This window comes from Eleutherodactylus coqui, chromosome 3 (assembly GCF_035609145.1).
Source record: "Eleutherodactylus coqui strain aEleCoq1 chromosome 3, aEleCoq1.hap1, whole genome shotgun sequence".
NCBI lineage: Eukaryota > Metazoa > Chordata > Amphibia > Anura > Eleutherodactylidae > Eleutherodactylus > Eleutherodactylus coqui.
Genome location: NC_089839.1, coordinates 20,758,748 through 20,783,236, shown reverse-complemented (window position 1 = coordinate 20,783,236; position 24,489 = coordinate 20,758,748). Strand labels below are relative to the sequence as shown.

Sequence of the window (24,489 nt, the reverse complement as noted above, 5' to 3'; positions counted from 1 at the left end):
AATAATCCCCGGATCACCGACCCTTCTGAGTAATCAGTGATATAACGTAATATTGTATCGCTCAAGAAAGACATCCTGGCTCCTCTTGTACTCTTTTATCACATTTGTCATCATCTCGTCTTCATGCAGAGAGTTCAATAGTCTCACTGCTCTTACAGTAAAGAACCCCCTTCTATGTCGATGTAGAAACCTTCTTTCCTCTAGAAGTACAGGGTGCCCCCCTTTTTACAGTCCTGGGTATAATAGATGATGGAAGAGATCTCTGTATTGTCCTCTGATATATTTATACATAGTTATTAGAGCGCCCCCTTGTTACAGTCCTGGGTATAATAGATGATGGGAGAGATCTCTGTATTGTCCTCTGATATATTATACATAGTTATTAGAGCGCCCCCTTGTTACAGTCCTGGGTATAATAGATGATGGGAGAGATCTCTGTATTGTCCCCTGATATATTTATACATAGTTATTAGGCCCCCCTTGTTACAGTCCTGGGTATAATAGATGATGGGAGAGATCTCTGTATTGTCCCCTGATATATTCATACATAGTTATTAGAGCGCCCCCTTGTTACAGTCCTGGGTATAATAGATGATGGGAGAGATCTCTGTATTGTCCTCTGATATATTATACATAGTTATTAGAGCGCCCCCTTGTTACAGTCCTGGGTATAATAGATGATGGGAGAGATCTCTGTATTGTCCCCTGATATATTTATACATAGTTATTAGGCCCCCCTTGTTACAGTCCTGGGTATAATAGATGATGGGAGAGATCTCTGTATTGTCCCCTGATATATTCATACATAGTTATTAGAGCACCCCCTTGTTACAGTTCTGGGTATAATAGATGATGGGAGAGATCTCTGTATTGTCCCCTGATATATTTATACATTGTTATTACAGCGCCCTCTCAGCCTTCTTATTTCTAAACGTAATAATCCCAATTTTGATGACCTCTCTGGGTATTGTAGTAACAGCGGTCCCTCTGTGCTCCCCTGGTTCTTCCCCCTAAGTAACAGCAGTCGCTTTGTTCATTTCCTCCAATAACAGCAGTCCTTTGTATGTCTCCACTAAGTAAGTATGGTTGATCTGTGTGTCATCAAGTATTTGTGGTCCCTCTATGTGTAACCACAAATAAAAGCATTCCCTCTGTGTTCCCCAAAAATAATGGTGGTTCTCCCAGTACTGATGTATCTTGTCTCCACCGGAAGCAAGGTTTTTGGCTGCAGGTAACGCCCTGGCAAGGTCCCTCATTGCCGATTGACTACGCTGTAGTGTAACAGCAAACCAACTGACAGGGGAGCAAGTTTTTTCGCTGCTGTCATCCTTCTGCTGGGGAAATGTGCGGGCAGCTAGTGTTTCTGTCGGCCTTATAGCATGTAAGGTCCCGAATGGGCTTTTTTGTCCACTACTAGTGTGGATTTTATGAGCGGGGCTGTCTGACTTCTGACATGTAAGCTCCCTCCTCGGCTTGTATCTCCAGTGTGGGCGCGCCAGCCTGCAATCTCTGCTTGAGAAGCCGCTGTGAATGTCACTGCCGGCCTCCCTGCAATGTCCCCTGCTGTCACACTCACCGCTGGCGTGCGTGCGGCCTCCCTGCAATGTCCCCTGCTGTCACACTCACCGCTGGCGTGCGTGCGGCCTCCCTGCAATGTTCCCCACTGTCATTGTCTCTGACTGTCTTCGTGTGTTCCCGTCCGCCGCTGTGACTTGCACTGCTGTTCTCCGTGCATTCCCGTCCGCCGCTGTGAGTCTCACCGTCGGCCTTCATGCAATGTCTCCCACTTTCACTCTCAGCGCTAGTGTTTTTGTGGCCTCCCTGCAATGCCTCCCGTTGTCAATCAAACTGCCGGCATGCATTCGGCCTCCCTGCAATGTCCCCCGCTGTCACTCTCACCACCGGTCTCTGTGTGCTCCCATCCGCTGCTGTGACTTGTACCGCCGGCCTCCATCCAATATGCCCCGCTTTGACTGTCACCGCTGGCATGCGTGCGATATCTCATGCGTCCACCCGCGCACCACTAGCCGACCAGGCTCTGTGTGTCCCCACCGCCCCACAAGGCGGCCCACTCTCGGTCTCCCCCTTCAGCGCAAGGTGTCAGGCACTTCATTCAACCTGCGTCCAGGCGGTGTCTTGCCTAGGCAAGAATGTATGATATCCGGCAAGTGACTGACAAACAGCCAATCGGAAGCTAGGCGCTTGACACAGTGCATAAAATACAGGAAACGCCAGGTCAGCCGCCAGCTTCCGGTGGAGACAAGATACACCAGTACCGCTTTTCCCTGTATAATAGCAGTCCCTTTGTACATGTACACCAATTAGTTGCGGTCCATCTGTGCATCTCCCCAAAGCACTAGCGGCCCCTCTATGTATGACAACAAATAATAGCCGTCCCTCTGTGCTTCTGCCCTCTTAGTAATAGCGGTCCCCTTGAGTGTCCCAAAGTAATGATGGTCTCTGTGTGTGTGTCCCCCTTGTGTTTCCCCCCACGTAATAGCTGTTCCTTTGTATGTTTCCTCCAAGCACTAATGGTTCCTTTTCATAATCACTATTAATGGTGGCCTCTGTACATTCCCCCAATTAAAAGCGCTGCAGGCTGTAAGAACCCCATAAATCTATAATAAGAGAGAAAACAACATCTACACTTCAGTGTCTCCTAGAAGGTTTCTCTATTAACAATATTTTCTTTGGTTTTTACATTTGTTCATCTTCTTCCCATTCAGGCTCCGGCATCCTAGTTTCGTCTGTTGGGATCTTCCATATGAGAGAGTTTTTCTGATGAACCTGCCAAGGATGGATGGGAAGAGGAAGGAGATGGCAGAGAGTCTATTACATCTCACCCTAGAGATCCTCTATCAGCTTACTGGGGAGGTGAGAGATTCTGATGACGTCACATGACATCACTCTTCTCTATGATAACAGATGGACATGACTGAGAAGCTGAGGGATCTGTAGATGTATGTAACACCATTTATTAGTCCGTCTCTCATCAGGATTACACAGCAGTGCAGAAGACCTCTAGTGAGCGCTGGCAGAACTTTGTGTCTGAAGGTCATGGAAGAACCCTGAGCCCAATAACGGGGCCTTCAACTCACTACCCGATACATGAGGACTTCAATGGGCAGAAGATCCTGGAACATGTCTACAAGATGACTGAGCTGCTGACAGGAGAGGTGACACTGCGGGGAATGGGGGACATTATACAGTAACAGGAGGGCTGTGGAGGATGACTGTATATTGTGTTGTCAGGTTCCTATAAGGTGTCAGGACGTCTCCGTCTATTTCTCCATGGAGGAGTGGGAGTATTTAGAAGGACACAAGGATCTGTACAAGGAGGTCATGATGGAGGATCAGCAGCCCCTCACATCACAAGGTATTAGACACATAGAAGTACACATGACCTTAAGTACTTGAAGATGGAGTCCAGTCACTGTATGTGTGTCTTACAGATAGATCCGGTAAGAGGACATCACCAGAGAGCCGCCCCAGTCCTCTCCATCCACAGGATTATCCGGTACGTGGAGAACCTCCCTATAATCTGTAGAAGGCTCTGAAGGTTCTGCATTCAATGCCAAATTGTCCCAAACCCTTTGAGACGAACGTTCAGTTTAATCGCAGAAAACGACTGAATGGCGAACAAGAATCATGCGCTTCTCGTTTGTTGTTCTGTTTCGGCCACCATAAGGATCAGCGGCGGCTTGTGCGCTTATCCTGCAGTTTAACCCCTGATCGCTCACTGTGTGACATAGGAATGTGGAACAATCAACGATTAGCGGACGTGAACTGCATGATTCTCACCCAGAAATAAGCTGCCTGAGTGCGGATGTGCTGGTGATGGCGTTAGCAGCTCGTTCGCTCATCGGGCAAACAAGAATAGTGCAGTTCTCATCCCGTGTAAAACAAGTATAACAATACCAAGTAGGACTAAAGCCCCCCACACGGGCGGAAGTTCCGCGGCGGGATTTCCCGCAGAATTTCCGCCCATGCCCTCCTGCATAGGATTGCATTAAATAACGCAATCCTAGGCACACAAACGTGATTTGTCCGCGTGAAAGCACACACGAAAAACAAATCACGGCATGTCCTATTTCTGTGCAGGTCTCGCAGAGGCCCGCACAGAAATGTCAGTGGTGACGGGCCGGCTCCTCTCTGTGCATGTGCCAGCTGGCCGGCAGCCGGCACACAGCGCAGAGAGGAGACGCCGGGGGCCGGTGAGCCGCAGGGCTGTGCAGGGGCACGGGTCCGCATCCCGCTGCGAGGTGGTTTTACATGGAACGATTATCATTTAGTGTAAACACGGCCTACGACTGGACGACAAACAGGAATCAGTTTGCTTCTCATTTGTTATATGCAGGCATACAAATTATCGTTCGCTCATTTACACATTGTTGCGTGTAAACAGCGATCGTTTAGTCATTCACATTCACTGTGAATGAGTGCACAAAATGAATGAGTGAACTCTGTCCTTGTTGGCTCATGCGGATAATAAATCTCTTAGTGCAAAAGTCCCCTAACAGAAGTTTCTTTCTGCACTGAAGGATGCCTGTCCACGGGCGATGATCCGCGGGCGATAAATCGCCCATGTAACGCACTCTGTAAAGCTTTCCATACCATTGCTATGGAAAGCGCAGTGCCGGCATCCATGAGCGAAGAATCGTAGCGATTCTTTAAATCGCAGCATGCTGTGAGTGTCGCGATTCTCCGTGGTGAGCCTATCTATTAGATAGGCTCTCCTCGGAGATCTGCCAGCTCTCCATCCTCCTCCCCTGCGGCAGAATATCGCTAGTGATATTCCTCCTCGGCCGTGGACGGGGCCTTGGCAGAAGAGAGGTCCTCCTCATACATGTTGTTGGGGCTAGAGCAACGCATTTCTCCCCACAGAATAGATGATGTTATCTGTGCGGAGATCCCAAAACCTGAGGAAGACCCTTTCCTTCATGAAATCATCAAGGCAGATATGATCCATGGGCCTCGCGGTAATTTAACCCCCAATGCACCCTGTATGAAAGAAGGTCGCTGCAGCAAGAAGTATCCTCGACCCTCCTGAAAGACACTCACACAGGAGACGACAGATACCCCAGTGCCTAATCTATTACACAGACGACCTCCTCCTCAAATACTAATATATTATACAGACCTCCTGCTTCTCAGATAATATCTTACACAGACAACCTCCTCCTCTGCTCCAACTACCACACAGCTTCCCACCAGCACCGAGCCACTATGTACCACACAGAAATGAGCCCAGCACCCACTCTTATGAAAGCTGTCTAAAAGGAAATCTGTGTTGCCCATAGCAACCAATCACAGCGCAGATTTCATTTTACCTCAGCAGTAAAGAAAAAAGCAACCAATCACAGCGCAGCTTTCATTTTACCTCAGCAGTAAAGGGAACGGTAAGCAATCACAGTGCAGGTTTTATTTTACCTCAGCACTATAAGAAACCGCAACCAATCACAGCGTAGCTTTCATTTTACCTCAGCAGTAAAGGAAACAGCAACCAATCGCAGCACAGCTTTCATTTTACCTCAGCAGTTTAATATATAACAACCAATCACAGAGCAGCTTTCATTTTATCTCAGCAGTAAAGGAAACGGCAACCAATCACAGCACAGCTTTAATGTTACCGCAGCAGTATAAGAAATACCAACCAATCACAGCCCAGCTTTAACCCTTTCCAATCCAATTTTTTTGCCACCTGCGTTTTCCCCAGCTCCTATTTATTTTGGCAGCAGAGCTTGGGAGAAAGAACAGCTGGCATTCCGTGAGTAAAGAACCCAGCGCTGGTCAGTGCTGTTTCCACCAAGTAAGGCTGGGTTCACACAGGGTGAATTTGCCGCAAAATTTCCCGGCGGAATTTCACTGCGGCAAATCCGCCTGCGGCCACTAAACCCAGGTTTAGCCAGCCATGTCCACATGGGGCAGACAATCCTGACGCGGCAAAGCCAGCATTAGCCGGCGCTGTGGCGCAGATTCCTGGGATGCAGCATGTCAATTCTTTTTTTTTCTTCCGTTGTGGCATCACTCTTTACTAAGGAAGAGGGGGCCGCAACGAAAAAACATCCAGTGAAGCCACTCCAAAACCCGCGGCTAAGTGCTGCGGGTTTTGGAGCTACGCTTATCCCGTAGAAATCTTGCGTTTTTTTGCTGCGGCAAAACCGCAAGATTTCCGCGGTGAATCCGACCCACGGGAACCCAGCAAAAATGTGCTGGGTAGCCTCTGGTGGTACTGTGTATCTTGTCCCCACTGGAACTGTGGGTGGAGACAAGGGGTTGTTCTGCTGCAGTCATTGGTCCCCTGGCTCTTGGTCCCCAACTCCCAAATCATTCAGTCCCCCCCCCCCCCTCCCCGGTCATCTCACCTCCATGCTGCTGTCACATTCCCTGCTTTGGGCTGCAGATCCCCCCTCCCCCCCTCCCTCTCCCCTGGGCATCTGACCTCCCCGCTGCTGTCACTTTCTCTGCTTTGCGCTCCGAACCCCCCTCTCCCCTGGGCATCTCACCTCCACGCTGCTGTCACATTCCCTGTTTTGCGCTCCGGACCCCCCTCTCCCCAGGGCATCTCATATCCCCGCTGCTGTCACCTTCCCCACTTTGCGCTCTGGACTCCCCCTCTCCCCCGGTCATCTTACCTACCCACTGCTTTCATATTTCCTGCTTTGTGCTCCGGACCCCCCTCTCCCCTGGGCATTTCACCTCCCCGCTGCTGTCACCTTCCCCACTTCGCGCTCTGGGCTCCCCCTCTCCCCCGGTCATCTTACCTCCCCACTGCTTTCATATTTCCTGCTTTGTGCTCCGGACCCCCCTCTCCCCCGGTCATCTTACCTCCCCACTGCTTTCATATTTCCTGCTTTGTGCTCCGGACCCCCCTCTCCCCCGGTCATCTCACCTCCCCACTGCTGTCACTTTCCCTGCTTTGCTCTCCGGACCCCCCTCTCCCCTGGGCATTTCACCTCCCCACTGCTGTCACTATCCCTGCTTTGCTCTCCGGACCCCCCTCTCCCCCGGTCATCTCACCTCTCCGCTGCTGTCACTTGCCCTGTTTTGAGCTTCCTGACAGGAAGGTAGCAGGGGGCCGATAAGTGCAAGCTGCATTAACAGTAACAGCAGTGGGGAGTTGAGATGACTGGTGGAGACTAGGTGTGCGGAGCGCAAAACAGATAAAGCCAAGCAAGACACTGACCGTAGCGGGGAGATGAGATGAGCGGGTAGTTCGGGGGTTTGATCTAGGATTCGGGACCAATTGCCAGCTCCGGGCGCTCCTTATGACCGCGGCAGAACAGTTCCAGCGCAGAAAAAATACCACAGTATCGCCTCTGGCAGCAGAGCGGGGTGCAGTAGTGCAGAAGCAGCATGTCGGGCCTGTCCCGACATCGGAGCTATAGAGGAAAATTATGATGTCGGCACAGGTCCGACATTGGATCTGAAAGGGTTAATGTTACCTCAGCACAGCTTTCCACCAGCACTGAGCCACTGTGTAACACCCACAGGTGAGCCCAGCACCCACTCTTATGAAAGCTCTCTAAAAGGAAATCTGTGTTGCCCATAGCAACCAATCACAGCGCAGCTTTCATTTTACCTCAGCAATACCAATATATTACACAGACGACCTCCTCCTCATATACCAATATATTACACAGACGACCTCCTCCTCATATACCAATATATTACACAGACGACCTCCTCCTCATATACCAATATATGACACAGACGACCTCCTCCTCATATACTAATATATTACACAGACGACCTCCTCCTCATATACTAATATATTACACAGACGACCTCCTCCTCATATACTAATATATTACACAGACGACCTCCTCCTCATATACCAATATATTACACAGACGACCTCCTCCTCATATACCAATATATTACACAGACGACCTCCTCCTCATATACCAATATATTACACAGACGATCTCCACGTATACCAATATATTACACAGACGATCTCCTCATATACTAATATATTACACAGACGACCTCCTCCTCATATACCAATATATTACACAGACGACCTCCTCCTCATATACCAATATATTACACAGACGACCTCCTCCTTATATACCAATATATTACACAGACGACCTCCTCCTCATATACCAATATATTACACAGACGACCTCCTCCTCATATACCAATATATTACACAGACGACCTCCTCCTCATATACTAATATATTACACAGACGACCTCCTCCTCATATACTAATATATTACACAGACGACCTCCTCCTCATATACTAATATATTACACAGACGACCTCCTCCTCATATACTAATATATTACACAGACGACCTCCTCCTCATATACCAATATATTACACAGACGACCTCCTCCTCATATACCAATATATTACACAGACGATCTCCACGTATACCAATATATTACACAGACGATCTCCTCATATACTAATATATTACACAGACGACCTCCTCCTCATATACCAATATATTACACAGACGACCTCCTCCTCATATACCAATATATTACACAGACGACCTCCTCCTCATATACCAATATATTACACAGACGACCTCCTCCTCATATACCAATATATTACACAGACGACCTCCTCCTCATATGCCAATATATTACACAGACGACCTCCTCCTCATATACCAATATATTACACAGACGACCTCCTCCTCATATACCAATATTTTACACAGACGACCTCCTCCTCATATACCAATATATTACACAGACGACCTCCTCCTCATATACCAATATATTACACAGACGACCTCCTCCTCATATACCAATATATTACACAGACGACCTCCTCCTCATATACCAATATATTACACAGACGACCTCCTCCTCATATACCAATATATTACACAGACGACCTCCTCCTCATATACCAATATATTACACAGACGACCTCCTCCTCATATACTAATATATTACACAGACGACCTCCACCTCATATACTAATATATTACACAGACGACCTTCTCCTCATATTCTAATATATTACACAGACGACCTTCTCCTCATATTCTAATATATTACACAGACGACCTCCTCATATACCAGTATATTACACAGACGACCTCCTCATATACCAGTATATTACACAGACGACCTCCTCCTCCTCATATACCAATATATTACACAGACGACCTCCTCCTCATATACTAATATATTACACAGACGACCTCCTCCTCATATACTAATATATTACACAGACGACCTCCTCCACATATACTAATATATTACACAGACGACCTCCTCATATACCAGTATATTACACAGACGACCTCCTCATATACCAGTATATTACACAGACGACCTCCTCATATACCAGTATATTACACAGACGACCTCCTCATATACCAGTATATTACACAGACAACCTCCTCCTCCTCATATACCAATATATTACACAGACGACCTCCACCTCATATACCAATATATTACACAGACGACCTCCTCCTCATATACCAATATATTACACAGACGACCTCCTCCTCATATACCAATATATTACACAGACAACCTCCTCCTCATATACCAATATATTACACAGACAATCTCCTCCACATATACTAATATATTACACAGACGACCTCCTCATATACCAGTATATTACACAGACGACCTCCTCATATACCAGTATATTACACAGACGACCTCCTCCACATATACCAATATATTACACAGACGACCTCCTCCTCCTCATATACTAATATATTGCACAGACAACCTCCACCTCATATACCAATATATTACACAGACGACCTCTTCCTCAAAATGGCGTAGTCTAAGGCGATATTCACAGCAAATGAGAGCAGAGGAGTGATAACATTGTTGTTTCTGCAAGGAAAGTCCGCGAAGGATATTCATGGTGATATGTCGCAGACATTGGGGGATCAATGCCCTTCATATTCTACAGTTAAGAACTGGGTGCCACTTCAACATCAATGATGAGGAACGTCCTGAACGACCGAGAGAGGTTGTTGTTCCGGAGATTGTCGATGCTGTGCGCAACCTCATACTGGAGAATCGGCCAATTTCAGCTGCAGGAATAGCAGACATCATGGGGGTTTCTGTTTGTGTCATTATCCATGAAGAAGCTATCTGCAAAATGGGTCCCCAAATGTTTGACAACAGATCAGAGAAGCATGTGAGTAAAAACTTCCCGGTCCATTTGTCAGCGTTTCCGGACTGATAAGAACTTCCTGGATCGACTGGTCACTATGGAGGAGACCTGGATTTATTTGTATGACCCTGAAACCAAGGAGCAGTCAAAAGAGTGGAGGCCCAGTGGTTCTCCTCGCCCAAAGAAGTTCAGCCACTAAGGTGATGGCGTCTGTGTTCTGGGATAAGGAGAATGTGCTGCTAGTGGACAACCTTCAAAATGGTTTCACCATCAATGGTATTACATTGAACTGAAGGCCTAAAGGTGCGGCAAGCTGTCCAAAGAATTCTTGTTCCTGCAAGACAACGCCTCCGCTCACACTGCACAAGCAACCACGGCAAAACTGGTGGAGCTAGGCTTCCAGCTGGTTGACCACCCACCTTATTCACCAGATCTAGCTCCCTCCGACCATCATCGGTCTCCAAACCTGAAGAAACACCTCAAGGGGACCAAATTTCACACCATTTCTGATGCCATGGCTGCTACGGATGACTGGTTTGAGGCACAACCAAAATCTTTCTTTTAGCAAGGCTTACAGAACTTGGAATCCCGATGTAAGAAGTGTGTTGGCATAAGTGGAGAGGATGTGGAAGAAATGGAAAGTTTCATCTTCCTATCTCGTTTCTTTCTGGGTAAAGCCAAAGACTTAGCAGCCCCTCGTATTAAACAGACCTTCTCCTCCAGTTATCTTGTTACGGAACCTTGACCCGCCAAAAATTTTGCAACGACACAAGCCTGTGTGTAAAAAAGATGTAGGGCAATGATATTGGAGCGACTATTTTAACAGGAAAGGGAGAGGGGAACTCAGTTTTTATCCCCCAGATACCACTCATTCCGGCGGATCTCCTTTTTAATTTTAAGAGATTACAATATCCAGTGAGACTTGTGTTCTCGATAACAATCGACAAGTCACAGGGGCGGTCCATTAGGTACTGCAGACGGGATTTGAGATCGCCATGTTTCTCTCAAAGGCAACTCTGTGGTGCTTGCTCGAGGGTGGGTTCACCCAATAATTTGTTTATTTATGCTCATGCAGGAGAAACTAAAAATGTTGTTTAAAAGCAAGTTTTGTAATTAAAAATAATTATTATTTTTTCTCCCCGGGTATTTATTTATCCGAATATTGTAAAACTTGCACCTAATTATCAGTACAAGGCCGGCTGCACACGACCGTGACGGGCGCGGCGGAGCCCGTCACGGCGCTCCCCCCAGAGACCCTATACTTACCTGCGGATCCGGTGTCTTCCGTCCCGCATGACGCTTTGGCGCGCATGCGCCGCAGCGTTATGTGATGCGCCGGCCGCGTCATATGACACGCCCACAGTGTCGCATGACGCACTGTCTGTGGGAAGGAGCCCTAACAAGTGAAAGCTAAGCTGTGATTGGTTGCTATTAGCAACAAAATTTACAGTGGAAGTCGGTGAGTTTTTGATTTTTAATTACGCCAGTGTTACACAGACCTCCTGCTCCTCAGATAATATATCTTACACAGACAACTTCCTCCTCCTCAAATACTAATATTACACAGACGACTCCTCCTCATATACCGATATATTAGACCGACTACCTCCTCCTCATATACTAATATATTACACAGACGACCTCCCCCTCATATACCAATATATTACACAGACGACATCCTCCTTATATACCAATATATTACACGGACTACCTCCTCCTCATATACCAATATATTACACAGACGACCTCCTCCATATATACCGATATATTACACAGACGACCTCCTCCATATATACCGATATATTACACAGACGACCTCCTCCATATATACCGATATATTACACAGACGACCTCCTCCACATGCACTAATATATTACACAGACAACCTCCTCCTCATATACCAATATATTATACAGACTACCTCCTCCATATATACCGATATATTAGACCGACTACCTCCTCCTCATATACTAATATATTACACGGACTACCTCCTCCTCATATACCGATATATTAGACAGACTACCTCCTCCTCATATACCAATATATTACACGGACTACCTCCTCCTCATATACCAATATATTACACGGACGACCTCCTCCTCATATACTAATATATTACACGGACGACCTCCTCCTCATATACTAATATATTACACGGACGACCTCCTCCTCATATACTAATATATTACACGGACGACCTCCTCCTCATATACTAATATATTACACGGACGACCTCCTCCTCATATACTAATATATTACACGGACGACCTCCTCCTCATATACTAATATATTACACGGACGACCTCCTCCTCATATACTAATATATTACACGGACGACATCCTCCTCATATACCAATATATTACACGGACGACATCCTCCTCATATACCAATATATTACACAGACGACCTCCTCCTCATATACTAATATATTACACAGACGACCTCCTCCTCATATACTAATATATTACACAGACGACCTTCTCCTCATATACCAATATATTACACAGACGACCTCCTCCTCATATACCAATATATTACACAGACGACCTCCTCCTCATATACTAATATATGACACGGACTACCTCCTCCTCATATACCGATATATTAGACAGACAACCTCCTCCTCATATACTAATATGTTAAATTATTACACACATATATACACATACACATTTAAATTCTTTTTGTGCCTAAAAAAAAAAAAATACACGGGCAACGCCGGGTAATCAGCTAGTATGTTAATAAAGGCAGCGGCCGGGCTTCATTTGGTCTTGTAAATGATAGCGATGAGATCACATTATATGAAAGTGGTTGATACATCAGCAGTTCTGAGGCCGTCTGGAGAATTCTGGCGTTTCCCATACATGAAAGGTTTCCAACAGTCGTTCATCTCGCTTTTCATATGGAAAATGGGTAGCGTATGTACCATCATAGCCTTTTTACGTTCTGGCTTTGTGGGCTTTAATACCCAGGGCCATAAAATCTCACTCGCCCTGGAGATTAAAGCCGTGGGGCCGGTGGATAAAGGCTGTCGCATGAAAGAAATAAAAAGTGAAAAAAAGTTAAAGTTTCAACTCCCCTCACAGATTGGATCCATGAGGGGAGCTGAAACTACTTACCTTTGCCTTCGCGATGTCTCGCAATGTTCTGGTATTTCCAGGACCTAAAGTCTCCTTCAGCGCATGCAAGCTGGATGTAAAACGTTACATGCAAGCAAAGAAGGATGGGCAGCCCGGCAGATTTAATATCACCCTACTCCCAGCTAGCATGAGTAGCCGAGAGCAGGTAGATGTCACTAGGTACCACTGTGTGTGGTTCCCGGTCACATGATCGCCATTAACCAATGGATAACAGCGAACATGTAAAGTAAAAAAACAGGAAAAAAAGTTGATGTTTCATTTTCTCTCATGGATCATATCCATGAGGGGAGATAAAATTACGTACCTAAGGCTCCTGGATTTGTCCACGGACCTTACCGCGGCTTCTACACACACACACCCGTTGCCAAAATGGCGGAAGCCACGCATTGATGGGTTAATTTAAAATCTCTCTGCTCTGAAATCCAACAGGCATTCCCTCCATTGCAGGCCCAGCCATGTGTCCAGTAAGCAGACCAGGGCCACAATGGGTATGTTTCTGAGTACAGGATAAACACGGGAGTCCATTTTGGGGAGAAAGTCTTCATTCATATATTTGGCAATCTGTCATTTTAAAGACATTTTTTTTCCTCCTCTAAACTCTAGTTTAGTCCTGCTTTAGCTCCTGAAAAAAACTGAGGGGTGAAAATACTAACGACCCCCCTCATTGAATATATTAACGGGTGTCGTTTTTAAAATGGGGTCATTCATGGAGGTATCTGACACCTATGAGGCTTTGCAATCTTGGCTTCGTGTAGGAAAACAGTTTTCCTCCAAATGTTGATAATGTTAATTTGTTCGCCTCCTAAATGGTTTAAAAAAACGAAAGTTTTTCAAATTTGCATCCAGAATAAACGGAAATATATATCACATCAAAAAATGGACAGTATGTTGCAGATATTTGAGATATTGCAGTTGAAAATGTGAAAAAAAAATGACTATTTTTCAAAATCTTCCCAATTTTGGCACTTTTAATAAATATACACAAATTCTATCGGTTTATTTTTATCAGCTAAATGAAGTACAACATGTGGAGAAAAACCAACGTCAGAGTCACTGGGATATGCAAAACCTTTAGGTATTCTGTGTTAAAGTGACAGAGTTCCAAAATGTGCCTTCGTCACTAAGGGGTTAATCCAAATAATTTACTATAAAAGGTTTACAGGTCCCAGAAAACTACACTTTTTAACATTTTTGACCAATGCAAAACAGATGATTTTGCAAAACCTTTCTTTATTTCAGAGTTCCTTCCTACTATGTATGGAAATGTAAGTTAGACCTGCAGCTGGCTCCCTCATATAACTACTGCTGTCCTGTCATTACTGGTCATTATGCTAATTACCCATCTTCTCCGCCCATCTAACACGTTCCTCTACATCTGTCTGACTTTTACAGTATTTGTTTCCCAGCTTTTCCCTCAGGGTAATGATCTGAAGAATATTGATGCTGCAGCCATAGTGGTAAAAGAAGAGGTAAATGTGAGGGGTGATGAGCGGTGGAAGGAGGAGATCCCTACAGACACCCGTCCAGGTGAGTAGTAACCACGGAGTAATGCAGAGAACAGTCACATCTTCTGCTCTTCCATCACCTGCAATGTTTTTGTGTTACATTTTTAAGCTCTGCGTTCTGTCAGATTGTTCAGCTGCGTATTCATCCATTTAGCCGAAACACAAATTAAATGTGGATGAAAATGTCATATCGCTATAGGACAGTGGTGGCGAACCTTTGGCACATGTGCCAGAGGCAGCATGCAGAGCACTCCCTTTTGGCACGCGCCGGCGGCTGCTCATCACGGTAGTGAATTCCAGCCAGGCTCCCCTGACTGTATTCACTCAGTGGCACAGCTAGCGGCGCTGACCTCGGCACTGATCCCGACGCAAACTGTGACATCAGTGTGCAGCTGGGATCCTCGTCCCCCCCTCCCCTGATGTCTCCTCTATGGTTCCGCGAGAGCAAAGGGGAGGAGGTTCCAGCAGCACACACCGACGTCACAGTGTGCACCTGGGATCAGCGCCAGCAGCAGCGCCGAGCAGAAGAGTAGCGGCGCTTTGATGAGGAGAAGGGGTAAGTATATGGGTCTCAGGGGGGACCAATCACTACTGGGGCTGATACAGGGGATACTATTAGTATTAGTGTCCCCTATATCGGCCCCAGTAGGAATAGCATTCCTACTGGGGCCGCTGCAGGCGTTCAATGTTACCGCTGGGGCCGTTGTAGGCTGTCACTATTAGCTCTGGGGCCATTGTGGGCTGTCACTATTACTGCTGGGGTATGTTTACACGTGGCGGAATTGCTGCAGAATGTCCTCAATGGAAAGCTCCATGGAAAATTCCACAGCATTTCAGCATCGAAAAAGCAGTCAAAATCCGCACCCTGCCTATTTTGAAACAGCCCTTTCCTTTTTATAATCACAAAGGTAAAAATCATATGTGGTGATAAGCCCCGCCCCCTGACGTGTTGGAACCTTGCGATAAATAAGTGGCTTTTGGGTTACATTTGGGCACTTGGTCTCTAAGAGGTTCGCCATCAGTGCTATAGAAGGTAACCCATAACGAGCATTTTAATATGCTGATCTCTTAAAAGGGTGTCTTGTATTTAGATGTCTCATCGTTGTAATGACTGCAAGACAGATCGCTGACCTGCAGTAATTACAGGGGTAATTGCTGTTACTTCTGGTCCTCCTCTTATACACTGGGTGTTGTGTGATACGTTGCCCACACACATGTGGCAGGTGTGCAGAGAGTGGGGCTGCTGCAGCGCTGCTTGGGGTCTGGGGCAATTAATCCCGTTGGGTAGACATGTTGCTGCGGTCATTTTCTGAGGGCTGAAGTGAATGTGCATTTCTGCCTTTCTCGGTTGACAACGATCGGTTAAGGATCAGCCAAGTGTTTTCATACCATCTAACTCCTGAGGATACATATTCCTCCTGTGATAATTTGCTGGAGCTCACCGCCATGTTTGGGGTGTTGGCAGGTCTTACAATTCGGACATATTGAGGGTAATGGCTATATATGACACAGTTTCTGCAGCTATGGGACTATGTGTACGTCTCCAGGAATATTTATGTGTCCCTGATTTATGGAAAGCCTTAACAATAATCTCATGATGCTTTACAACTTATTGCCCCAACTCTTCATTTAGCACATCATAGATTCCCTCTATACCGAGGATTGTCCATAACAGTAGAAACAGCCGTCCAAGCATTCCTCCGGCTCTGGAGCTAAAACCTTTTTTGCAATGACTAGCTTGTATCCAGGTGTCCTTTCCTTCCAGTTTGACTGAATTGGCAGTTGTCAACTGGATCCGGTATGGACTGTCAAATGTTGGTTCAAAACTATTTCTGACATGTCTTTTGAGGACAACCCGGTCCTGGAAACAAAATATGTGACCCTTTTTTTGAGTCTGGATCTGGAAGCAATTATAATGCACGTATATGAGTGACAGCTTCTGATACAAGGTACTCACAGGGGGCTCAGGTCCCCATGCTGGGCCTGGAGGTGTTGGGGAAAGCAGAAGCCTATTACAAGGGCCCTACCAAAAATCTACATATATAAAGGTAAAAGCCCTTACTGACTGCCTGACTCACCGACTGACTGACTCGCCACTAATTCTCTAACTTCCTGATATCGTACAAACATGATATTTAACAGGAGCATTCTTTAGGTCCTAAATAGGAAAAATAAAGGGATCACAACTCGAAAATTCAATGCTAGGTGCAAAAGTATTGGTGCCCCTGTGTAATATGCCAAATCTAATTCTCTAACTTCCCGATGTCGTGCAAACATGAAATTTGGCACAACCATTCTTTAGGTCCTAAATAGGAAAAGTAAAGGTGTCACAACTCGATTATTCAATGCTAAGTGCAAAAGTAAGTGCACCCCTGTGTAATGTAAAATCTCGGTGTCATACAAGCGTGAAATTTGGCGCAAGCATTCTTTAGGTACTAAATGAGGAGAGTGGGAGGGGTGGCACATTCTGCAGAGGGACATCCGTACACATGCAGCCTAAGGAGAATCTAACACTCCTCTATGTGTATACATATTTTATTCTTCGGTTCCTCTAAAGTACCCTTGACTTCATAAAATTTTCCGTGCAAACAACAGGTAAACACCTGTATTAAATTAACTCGGGCAAGGCTGAGTACATCAGCTAGTAATTTCATATGGGGACCGCTTGGTGTTTCTATTATGCTTCTTTCTGAGTAGAGATAATGAAATGTCTACCTCTATTACTTTGTATGACTTCTGGTATACCATATGTAAATTTCTTTACTTAACAATTTCTTAGCTGGAGTCTTGACCTTGGCATTTTTCTCCAGCTAACCTAAGAAATGGTCCGTGCAAACCAACACAAACTCCCAGAAAACAAATGAATAATTAGGAACATCCCTCAAGGTGTATTTATATAGAAAAAGATAATATTTCTAGTCCTATTTTTAGTAAAGAGTTTGAGCTGGAGAAAGGCTCGGCTGGTGTCTGTGGTCTGACCCAATGGGACAAGGTCAGCCGCTGCACCTACTACGGAACATCCCTCCAAACTCAAATAAAAAGCCCTCTCCTTTTAACCCAAAATAGGTGAGCAGCAAGAAATATTCACCAGATGCCAAATAAACTCTGCCCGGGGCAAAGAATAAAACAATGTTATCCTGTTCTCTTTATGGGAGCAAAGCAATCTCCTCTTCAAATAAATTTTCTCAACTTCCACAAGCTTGAAAAAGAGGCACAATTGCCCCAAAACGCATTGCATCTGCCCTCTCTATGTTACTTGTCTATCTGTTATAAATAAATATCCTTAATTAATCTAAGGAGACTGCTGTGGAATTCTGCTTGAAAGTCTGCTGTAGTGGTATATGTGGCATAAAGGCTTGCATTCCAGGACTGGGGGGTCTCTATGGAGGGGACCTCCCTCAATAGTAAGTTCTGAAACTTCATTTAAGGAGGGGATCGCTTTGCATATGTATAGCGCCAACTTATTCCGCAGCGCTTTGAGGTAATTTTTATTTATTACCCCCCAAAAAGCTGGGTACTCATTTTACCGACCTCGGAAGGATGGAAGGCTACCTGAACCATTCAGAGTTTGAACTTGCAACCTTCAGGTCGTGAGCGAGAACTTACACTCTACACCACAGGAGGTGTGTGCGTGCGTATTTGGTCTGAGTTTAGGAAAGGCAATACTTCCCTCCTCCTCTTACATCACCTAGCTCCACCTCTTGGGGTCTGGCTAACTATTTGAGCATGTCTCTTAGATTCTATGTCCAGCCATCCAACTATACACATACCATATAACATATACGCGGGCCCTTCACACAACACACAGATTCACAAAAGTAACACATCCATATAATCAGAACTGACAAATGTTCCCTCCCATTCTCTTGTGCAGCAATATCACAGTCTACCAATCACACCTCTCACACCGGCACCTCTACCCCCTGGGATGCAACTGATCTCATAGAGAACAAAGAAAACATTACCTCTTTCCAGACAAGTAATAGAACTGTGTAACAGATGTATCTATTTCCTTTTTCTAATTTCTACATGCTCTGACCATAATGTCACATCTTTCCATGCAGGGACTTCTGTACAAAGTGAATCCCTGATCATTCGCTACTGAACTCTTGATTTTGATAAAAAAAGACATCCACTTTGGGCATACCTGCCTTTTAAAACACATTGGCACTCCCTCAGTACCGCCACTGTGGTAATTTCAGTTACTGCCAGACCCAGGACCTCACTATGGTCTTTCATTTGTCCTTAGGACAGAGTACTGCCCCGATTCCCATTCCAGATGGTAAAGTCATTCCCAGACGACACCAATGGGGAACTTCCCAACACAATCCAGATAAAGTTTGTCTCATACTCTGCTATAGTCATGAGTTTTCAGCTCACTCACAATGATGGCCCTCTCACACGGGACGATTATCGTTTAGAATTATTCCCGCGGGACTTTGAGCACTAATCGTACCGTGTAAATACATGCAGCGGCTGAAGGAGAATTGTTCTGTTGTTAAGTTTCTGTATGAAAACCATTGCCATTATGTGTTAATAGCAGACTTCACTTTCGAACAATTACCTGCTTACTGTGACTGAGAATGCTACCGGGCCGCTCCACCTCCATGCCGGCAGCGCTGTGAGCAATGTAACCAGTGTAACAGCACAGAACTGAGCATCACTGGGAACAGCTACTGGGCATCGTTTGCCTAAAAACTAATCTTATATAAATGGGCCATCAACCTCCTTCATACTTTGGTGCTCATAGAATGAACAAGTGCCCTTCCCTGTGGAATGCAGTTTAGCTCTTGAGCGCCCCACTCTGTGGAAGGCCTGCTCTCTCATCGCAGGCAATGGAAAAGATTCAACTCTTTCACAATGTAATACAACCAGAGAGAAGCACAACCTGTAAATGGAAGCGTGAAAACTGTAAAGATGTCTTAAGCTGTCCATAGGGATGCATTAGCATCCGCCAAGCAGCTAAAAGCATGCGGATGTGATATTTTTTTTCCCCAGCGTGCGAATCGTACGCGCAGGAAGAGATCGTAGCATGCTACATTTTCTTGCGGATCCTGCAGGGACAGCTTCCGTTGCAGTCAATGGAAGCCGTCCGATCTGCGGCACACCCGCAGCTGCAATGTGGAGGTGCCATGGATCTGCGGGAAAGCAGGAAATTTACAAACAAAAAAGAAAGCCCTGCGCATGCGCTCGGTGAGTTGGACGGTGCATCTGTCGTGCTGAAGAAAGAAGATCTGGCCGGTACAAAGGAGACAAGCGCTGGATCCAGAGAGGTAAGAAACTGTCTTTTTCATGTCCATGGCCGCGAGCCAGTTTGGGATGGGATACAGCAGTGGAATCCATGTGTGCAAGTGGACATTAGGTCTAAGTATACTGATTGATAATTGGGAAAGTGAAATAGAGACAGAGGTCTGCACCTTTTCTCAGGACGACAGAGACGGAGCAAACAAGAACAAGATTCTTACTCGCCGCAGTTTTGTTTTTGTCTGGTATTTACCATCAAGGGTCCTTGTCAGACCTCAGAACATTCCACATATTCTCCACCAAGATGTTAGAGTATACGTTGAATTTAGGTCATACTCAACGGGTATCATAACCTTATCAATCAGGTAAGCCTAAAAATCGATCAATGCCTCAGAGAACAATATGAGAACCCCTTTAAGTGATGTTTCCAAGCTCATTTTATTACTTCCATAGTTTAGAGAAATGCAAAGCAGTGATAATAATCGTCCAACTATCAAAAGTCACACAAGTGCAGCATTTTATTGTAAATCACATACAAGGTCTTCTGTGATGTTTCCATATATGAGTTCATTTCACATTCCTCCACAAACTGCTTCTCGCCAGCCTGTTCTACTCTTCGCCATTTTCTTTTAAGTGACCCATATTAGCCTTGGAGGATAATATCCAAAAGTCAAGAGAATTGTATTAACCCCGGGGGATAATGTGCAGAAACAACTGCTAGATTACTCTTACACCAGTGATAAGTTGGGTGATTATTGCGAAGGTGCCTTAGCTGTCAAACCCCTGTGATTGTAGCTGCCAGGTGTCATCTGCTTCAAACAACCAGCACCCACTGGGTATGCGGCGGGCACATCTCCCGAGCATACTTCATATTCATCCTGCACTAATGTTATCTACATGTAAGTCACAGAGGGGGAATGGGTTAATTATTGAAATTTGCTTCAAGCCTTCAAATTTTATATAGAAATTTTCTATGTAAATATATAAGATATCAAATATATATTTTGTTTTATTCAAAAATAACAAAAATACATTTTATTGTTGGCAGATGCCGGTACCAGGAGCTCAGGGGAATATCGGACGTCTTCAGATCTTAACGCAGAAGACTGCAGTATTGCCCAGGATACATTAGAAGAGCCCACTATTACCCCAGATAAACCCTCAGACCTTCACAGCAAACATCTATCATCTGATCCTGCTACACAGGTCCTGCTTTCTGATGCATCACAGACTACTGAGCCAGATAAAATCCACAGCAGGGATGTTGAATATCAAAAAGCTCCCACAGAGGAGAAGGCATTTTTACATTCAGAAAGTGGAAGATGTTCTATAAATAAATCAGATCTTGCTCCACATGAGGGAAGCCACACAGGGGCAAAGCCATTTTCATGCTCAGAATGTGGAAGATGTTTTGCTTTGAAATCACATCTTGTTACACATCAGAGAAGTCACATAGGGGAAAAACCATTTTCATGTCCTGAGTGTGGGAAATGTTTTAGTCAGAAATCATGTGTTATTAGACACCAGAGAACTCACACTGGGGAGAAACCATTTTCATGCTCAGAATGTGGAAGATGTTTTGTTCGGAAATCACATCTTGTTGGCCACCAGAGAACTCACACAGGGGACAAACCATTTTCATGCTCAGAATGTAGAAGGTGTTTTTCTGATAAATCACATCTTGTTAGACATCAAAGAACTCACACAGAGGAGAAAACATTTTTATGCTCAGAATGTGGAAAATGTTTTGCATTGAAATCACTCCTTGTTAGACACCAGAGAACTCACACAAGAGAGAAATTATTTTCATGCTCAGAATGTGGAAGGTGTTTTTTTGAGAAATCATATCTTATTATACATCAGAGAAGTCACACAGGAGAGAAGCCATTTTCATGTTCAGAATGTGGGAAATGCTTTACCCGGAAATCATATCTTAGTATGCATCAGAGAAGTCACACAGGGGAGCTACCATTTTTATGCACAGAATGTGGAAAATGTTTTGCTTTGAAATTGCTTCTTGTTAGACATCAGAGATCTCACACAGGAGAGAAGCCATTTTCATGTTCAGAATGTGGGAAATGTTTTACCCGGAAATCATCCCTTAGTATACATCAGAGAAGTCACACAGGGGAGAAACCATTTTTATGCACAGAATGTGGAAAATGTTTTGCTTTGAAATTGCTTTTTGTTAGACATCAGAAAACTCACACAGGAGAGAAGCCATTTTCATGTTCAGAATGTGGGAAACGTTTTACCCGGAAATCATACCTTAGTATACATCAGAGAAGTCACACAGGGGAGCAACCATTTTCATGCACAGAATGTGGAAAATGTTTTAGCCAGAAATCATGTCTTATTAAACACCAGACATCTCACACAGGGGAGAAACCATTTTCATGCTCAGAATGTGGAAGGTGTTTTTATAAGAAATCACATCTTATTGTGCATCAGAGAAATCACACAGGAGAGAAACCATTTTCATGTTCAGAATGTGGTAAATGTTTTAGCCAGAAATCAACTCTTATAAACCATCACAGAACGCACACAGGGGAGAAACCATTTTTATGCTCAGAATGTGGAAGATGTTTTCTTGTGAAATCACATCTTGTTATACATCAGAGAACTCACACAGGGGAGAAACCATTTTCATGCTCAGAATGTGGAAAATGTTTTTCATTGAAATCACTCCTTATTAGACATCAGAGAAATCACACAGGGGAGAAACCCTTTTCATGTCCTGAATGTGAGAAATGTTTTACCCAGAAATCAGATCTTGTAAGACATCACAGAAAGCACACAGGAGAGAAGCCGTTTCATGTTCAGAATGTGGGAAATGTTTTACCCAGAAATCAGATCTTGTAAAACATCAGAGATCTCACTCGAGGACATTTTTTTTCAAGCTTCTGTTTATTTGTTGAATTGGCATATTTTTCAATAAAAATAAGTACAAGGACATTGACGTCACGCTTGTTGTTTTACATAGCATAGATTATGTGTAACTTATGGATACTAGAGCAGCTGTTTGTATTAAATGTAAAAAAAAAACCTAGATGGAGCATACTTATATTGTACATATTCATATAACTAATAACTTCCAGATTTAAAAAAAGGAAATGTTTTCTTTCCCTGAAACTATTGGGGGAAGCATAGTTGATTGGGAAAAATATGGGTTGGGGGGGAGATAATGATGGTGATCTTTCATATCAATTTGCCTCCATTGTGTCTTGGTTTGTCAGATTCTTGTGATTTTCTTGCAGATGTGTCAGTTTTCTTTGGGAACATTAGCGTCCCTCTCACCCTGCTAGTCTTCCTAATGTTCCTTTTAATTCCTCTATTAGGTACCATTTCATGTTTTTGAAAGGAGCAACTATAGCAGTGTCTGAGAAATACGATACCAGAAAATGTTTCCATTTTTTTTAAATGGTGTTTTGCCCCTTTTTTCTTATTTCGCTCCACTTCTTTTCTGTATGAGTTGTGCTTCTACCTCCATTACATCTGGCATTGTTTGTTCTAACCAGTGTCTAAGTATTGCCCATTTGGCTGCCAAGAGAAAAATATGTAGGAAAGGTGGTAATTAGAGATGAGTGAACGTACTCGGTTCGTGTGTTTTTGGACTCGAGCACCGCTTTTTCCGAGTAAGTGACTACTCAGACGAAAAGATTCGGGGGGGGTGGGCGGGGGGTTGCAGAGGGGTGTGGAAGGGGGAGAGAGAGAGCTCTCCACTGCTACCCCCGCTCCACCTCGGCGCCCCCCGAATCTTTTCGTCCGAGTAGTCAGTTACTCGGAAAAAGCGGTGCTCGAACCGAGTACGTTCGCTCATCTCTAGTGGTAATGTCTGTTGGTCTGGCGTGTCTATTGTCTGTTATGTGAAATAGCATAAATTGTATGTCTACCAATAGTTTTATCTTTCATTTATTCAAGATATGTTGTGCTATGGTAGTCCAGAAGGCGTTTACATATGTGGACGACCATATGCCATGATCAAAGTCAGTAGTGCGTGTGCCACACTTTGGGCATTCAACCAAATGATTAGGTCTGTGCGGTGTGGCAGGTATGTTGAAGCCACATATGGCGTAGTGCATCACCTTGAAAAACGCTTCTCTCCACACCTCACTTTGAACATGTTTACGGATCGTGTTCCAGCCCTTCAGTATTTTGCTTTCTAGATCCATGTCATTGGTAATCCCTTTCCATGGGGAGTAAAGCTTATTTTTACCTTTTTTTTATTAAATTTGTGTTTGTTTTTTGTATGTCGGCCAATGAAGGTGTTCGCTGTATCTGCGCAATCAATATGTCAATTTCATTAGTTTGTCTCTACAGAAAGAAAGTGCTTGTTTGATTGTAGGAATTGTGCGCTGGGTATCTTATATTTGTCATGAATTTCCTTTTGTGTATGCCATCTCCGGTCTTCCTCATGCATGAACTGCCATGCTGTTGTCAGGCTGCTTGCACTCCACTCTCTGAAGATCTTGTCATCTA

At 44.6% G+C, this 24,489-nt stretch overlaps 1 protein-coding gene across 2 annotated transcripts; it reads left to right on the top strand.

The window, feature by feature from the left end:
* The first annotated feature begins 2,709 nt into the window (after window positions 1-2,709).
* On the top strand, window positions 2,710-22,963 carry LOC136620475 (zinc finger protein 665-like). Of its 2 annotated transcripts, none has more exons than XM_066595267.1 (6): window positions 2,710-2,874; window positions 2,997-3,176; window positions 3,253-3,376; window positions 3,453-3,517; window positions 14,668-14,788; window positions 21,059-22,963. In XM_066595267.1, the coding sequence occupies exons 1-6, from the start codon at window positions 2,782-2,784 to the stop codon at window positions 22,870-22,872; spliced, it is 2,397 nt and encodes a 798-aa protein (XP_066451364.1). In that variant the 5' UTR covers window positions 2,710-2,781; the 3' UTR covers window positions 22,873-22,963. The 2 variants fall into 2 exon arrangements, with proteins under 2 accessions (XP_066451364.1, XP_066451363.1); XM_066595266.1 differs by having other exon boundaries at window positions 2,982-3,176.
* Window positions 22,964-24,489: the final 1,526 nt, after the last annotated feature.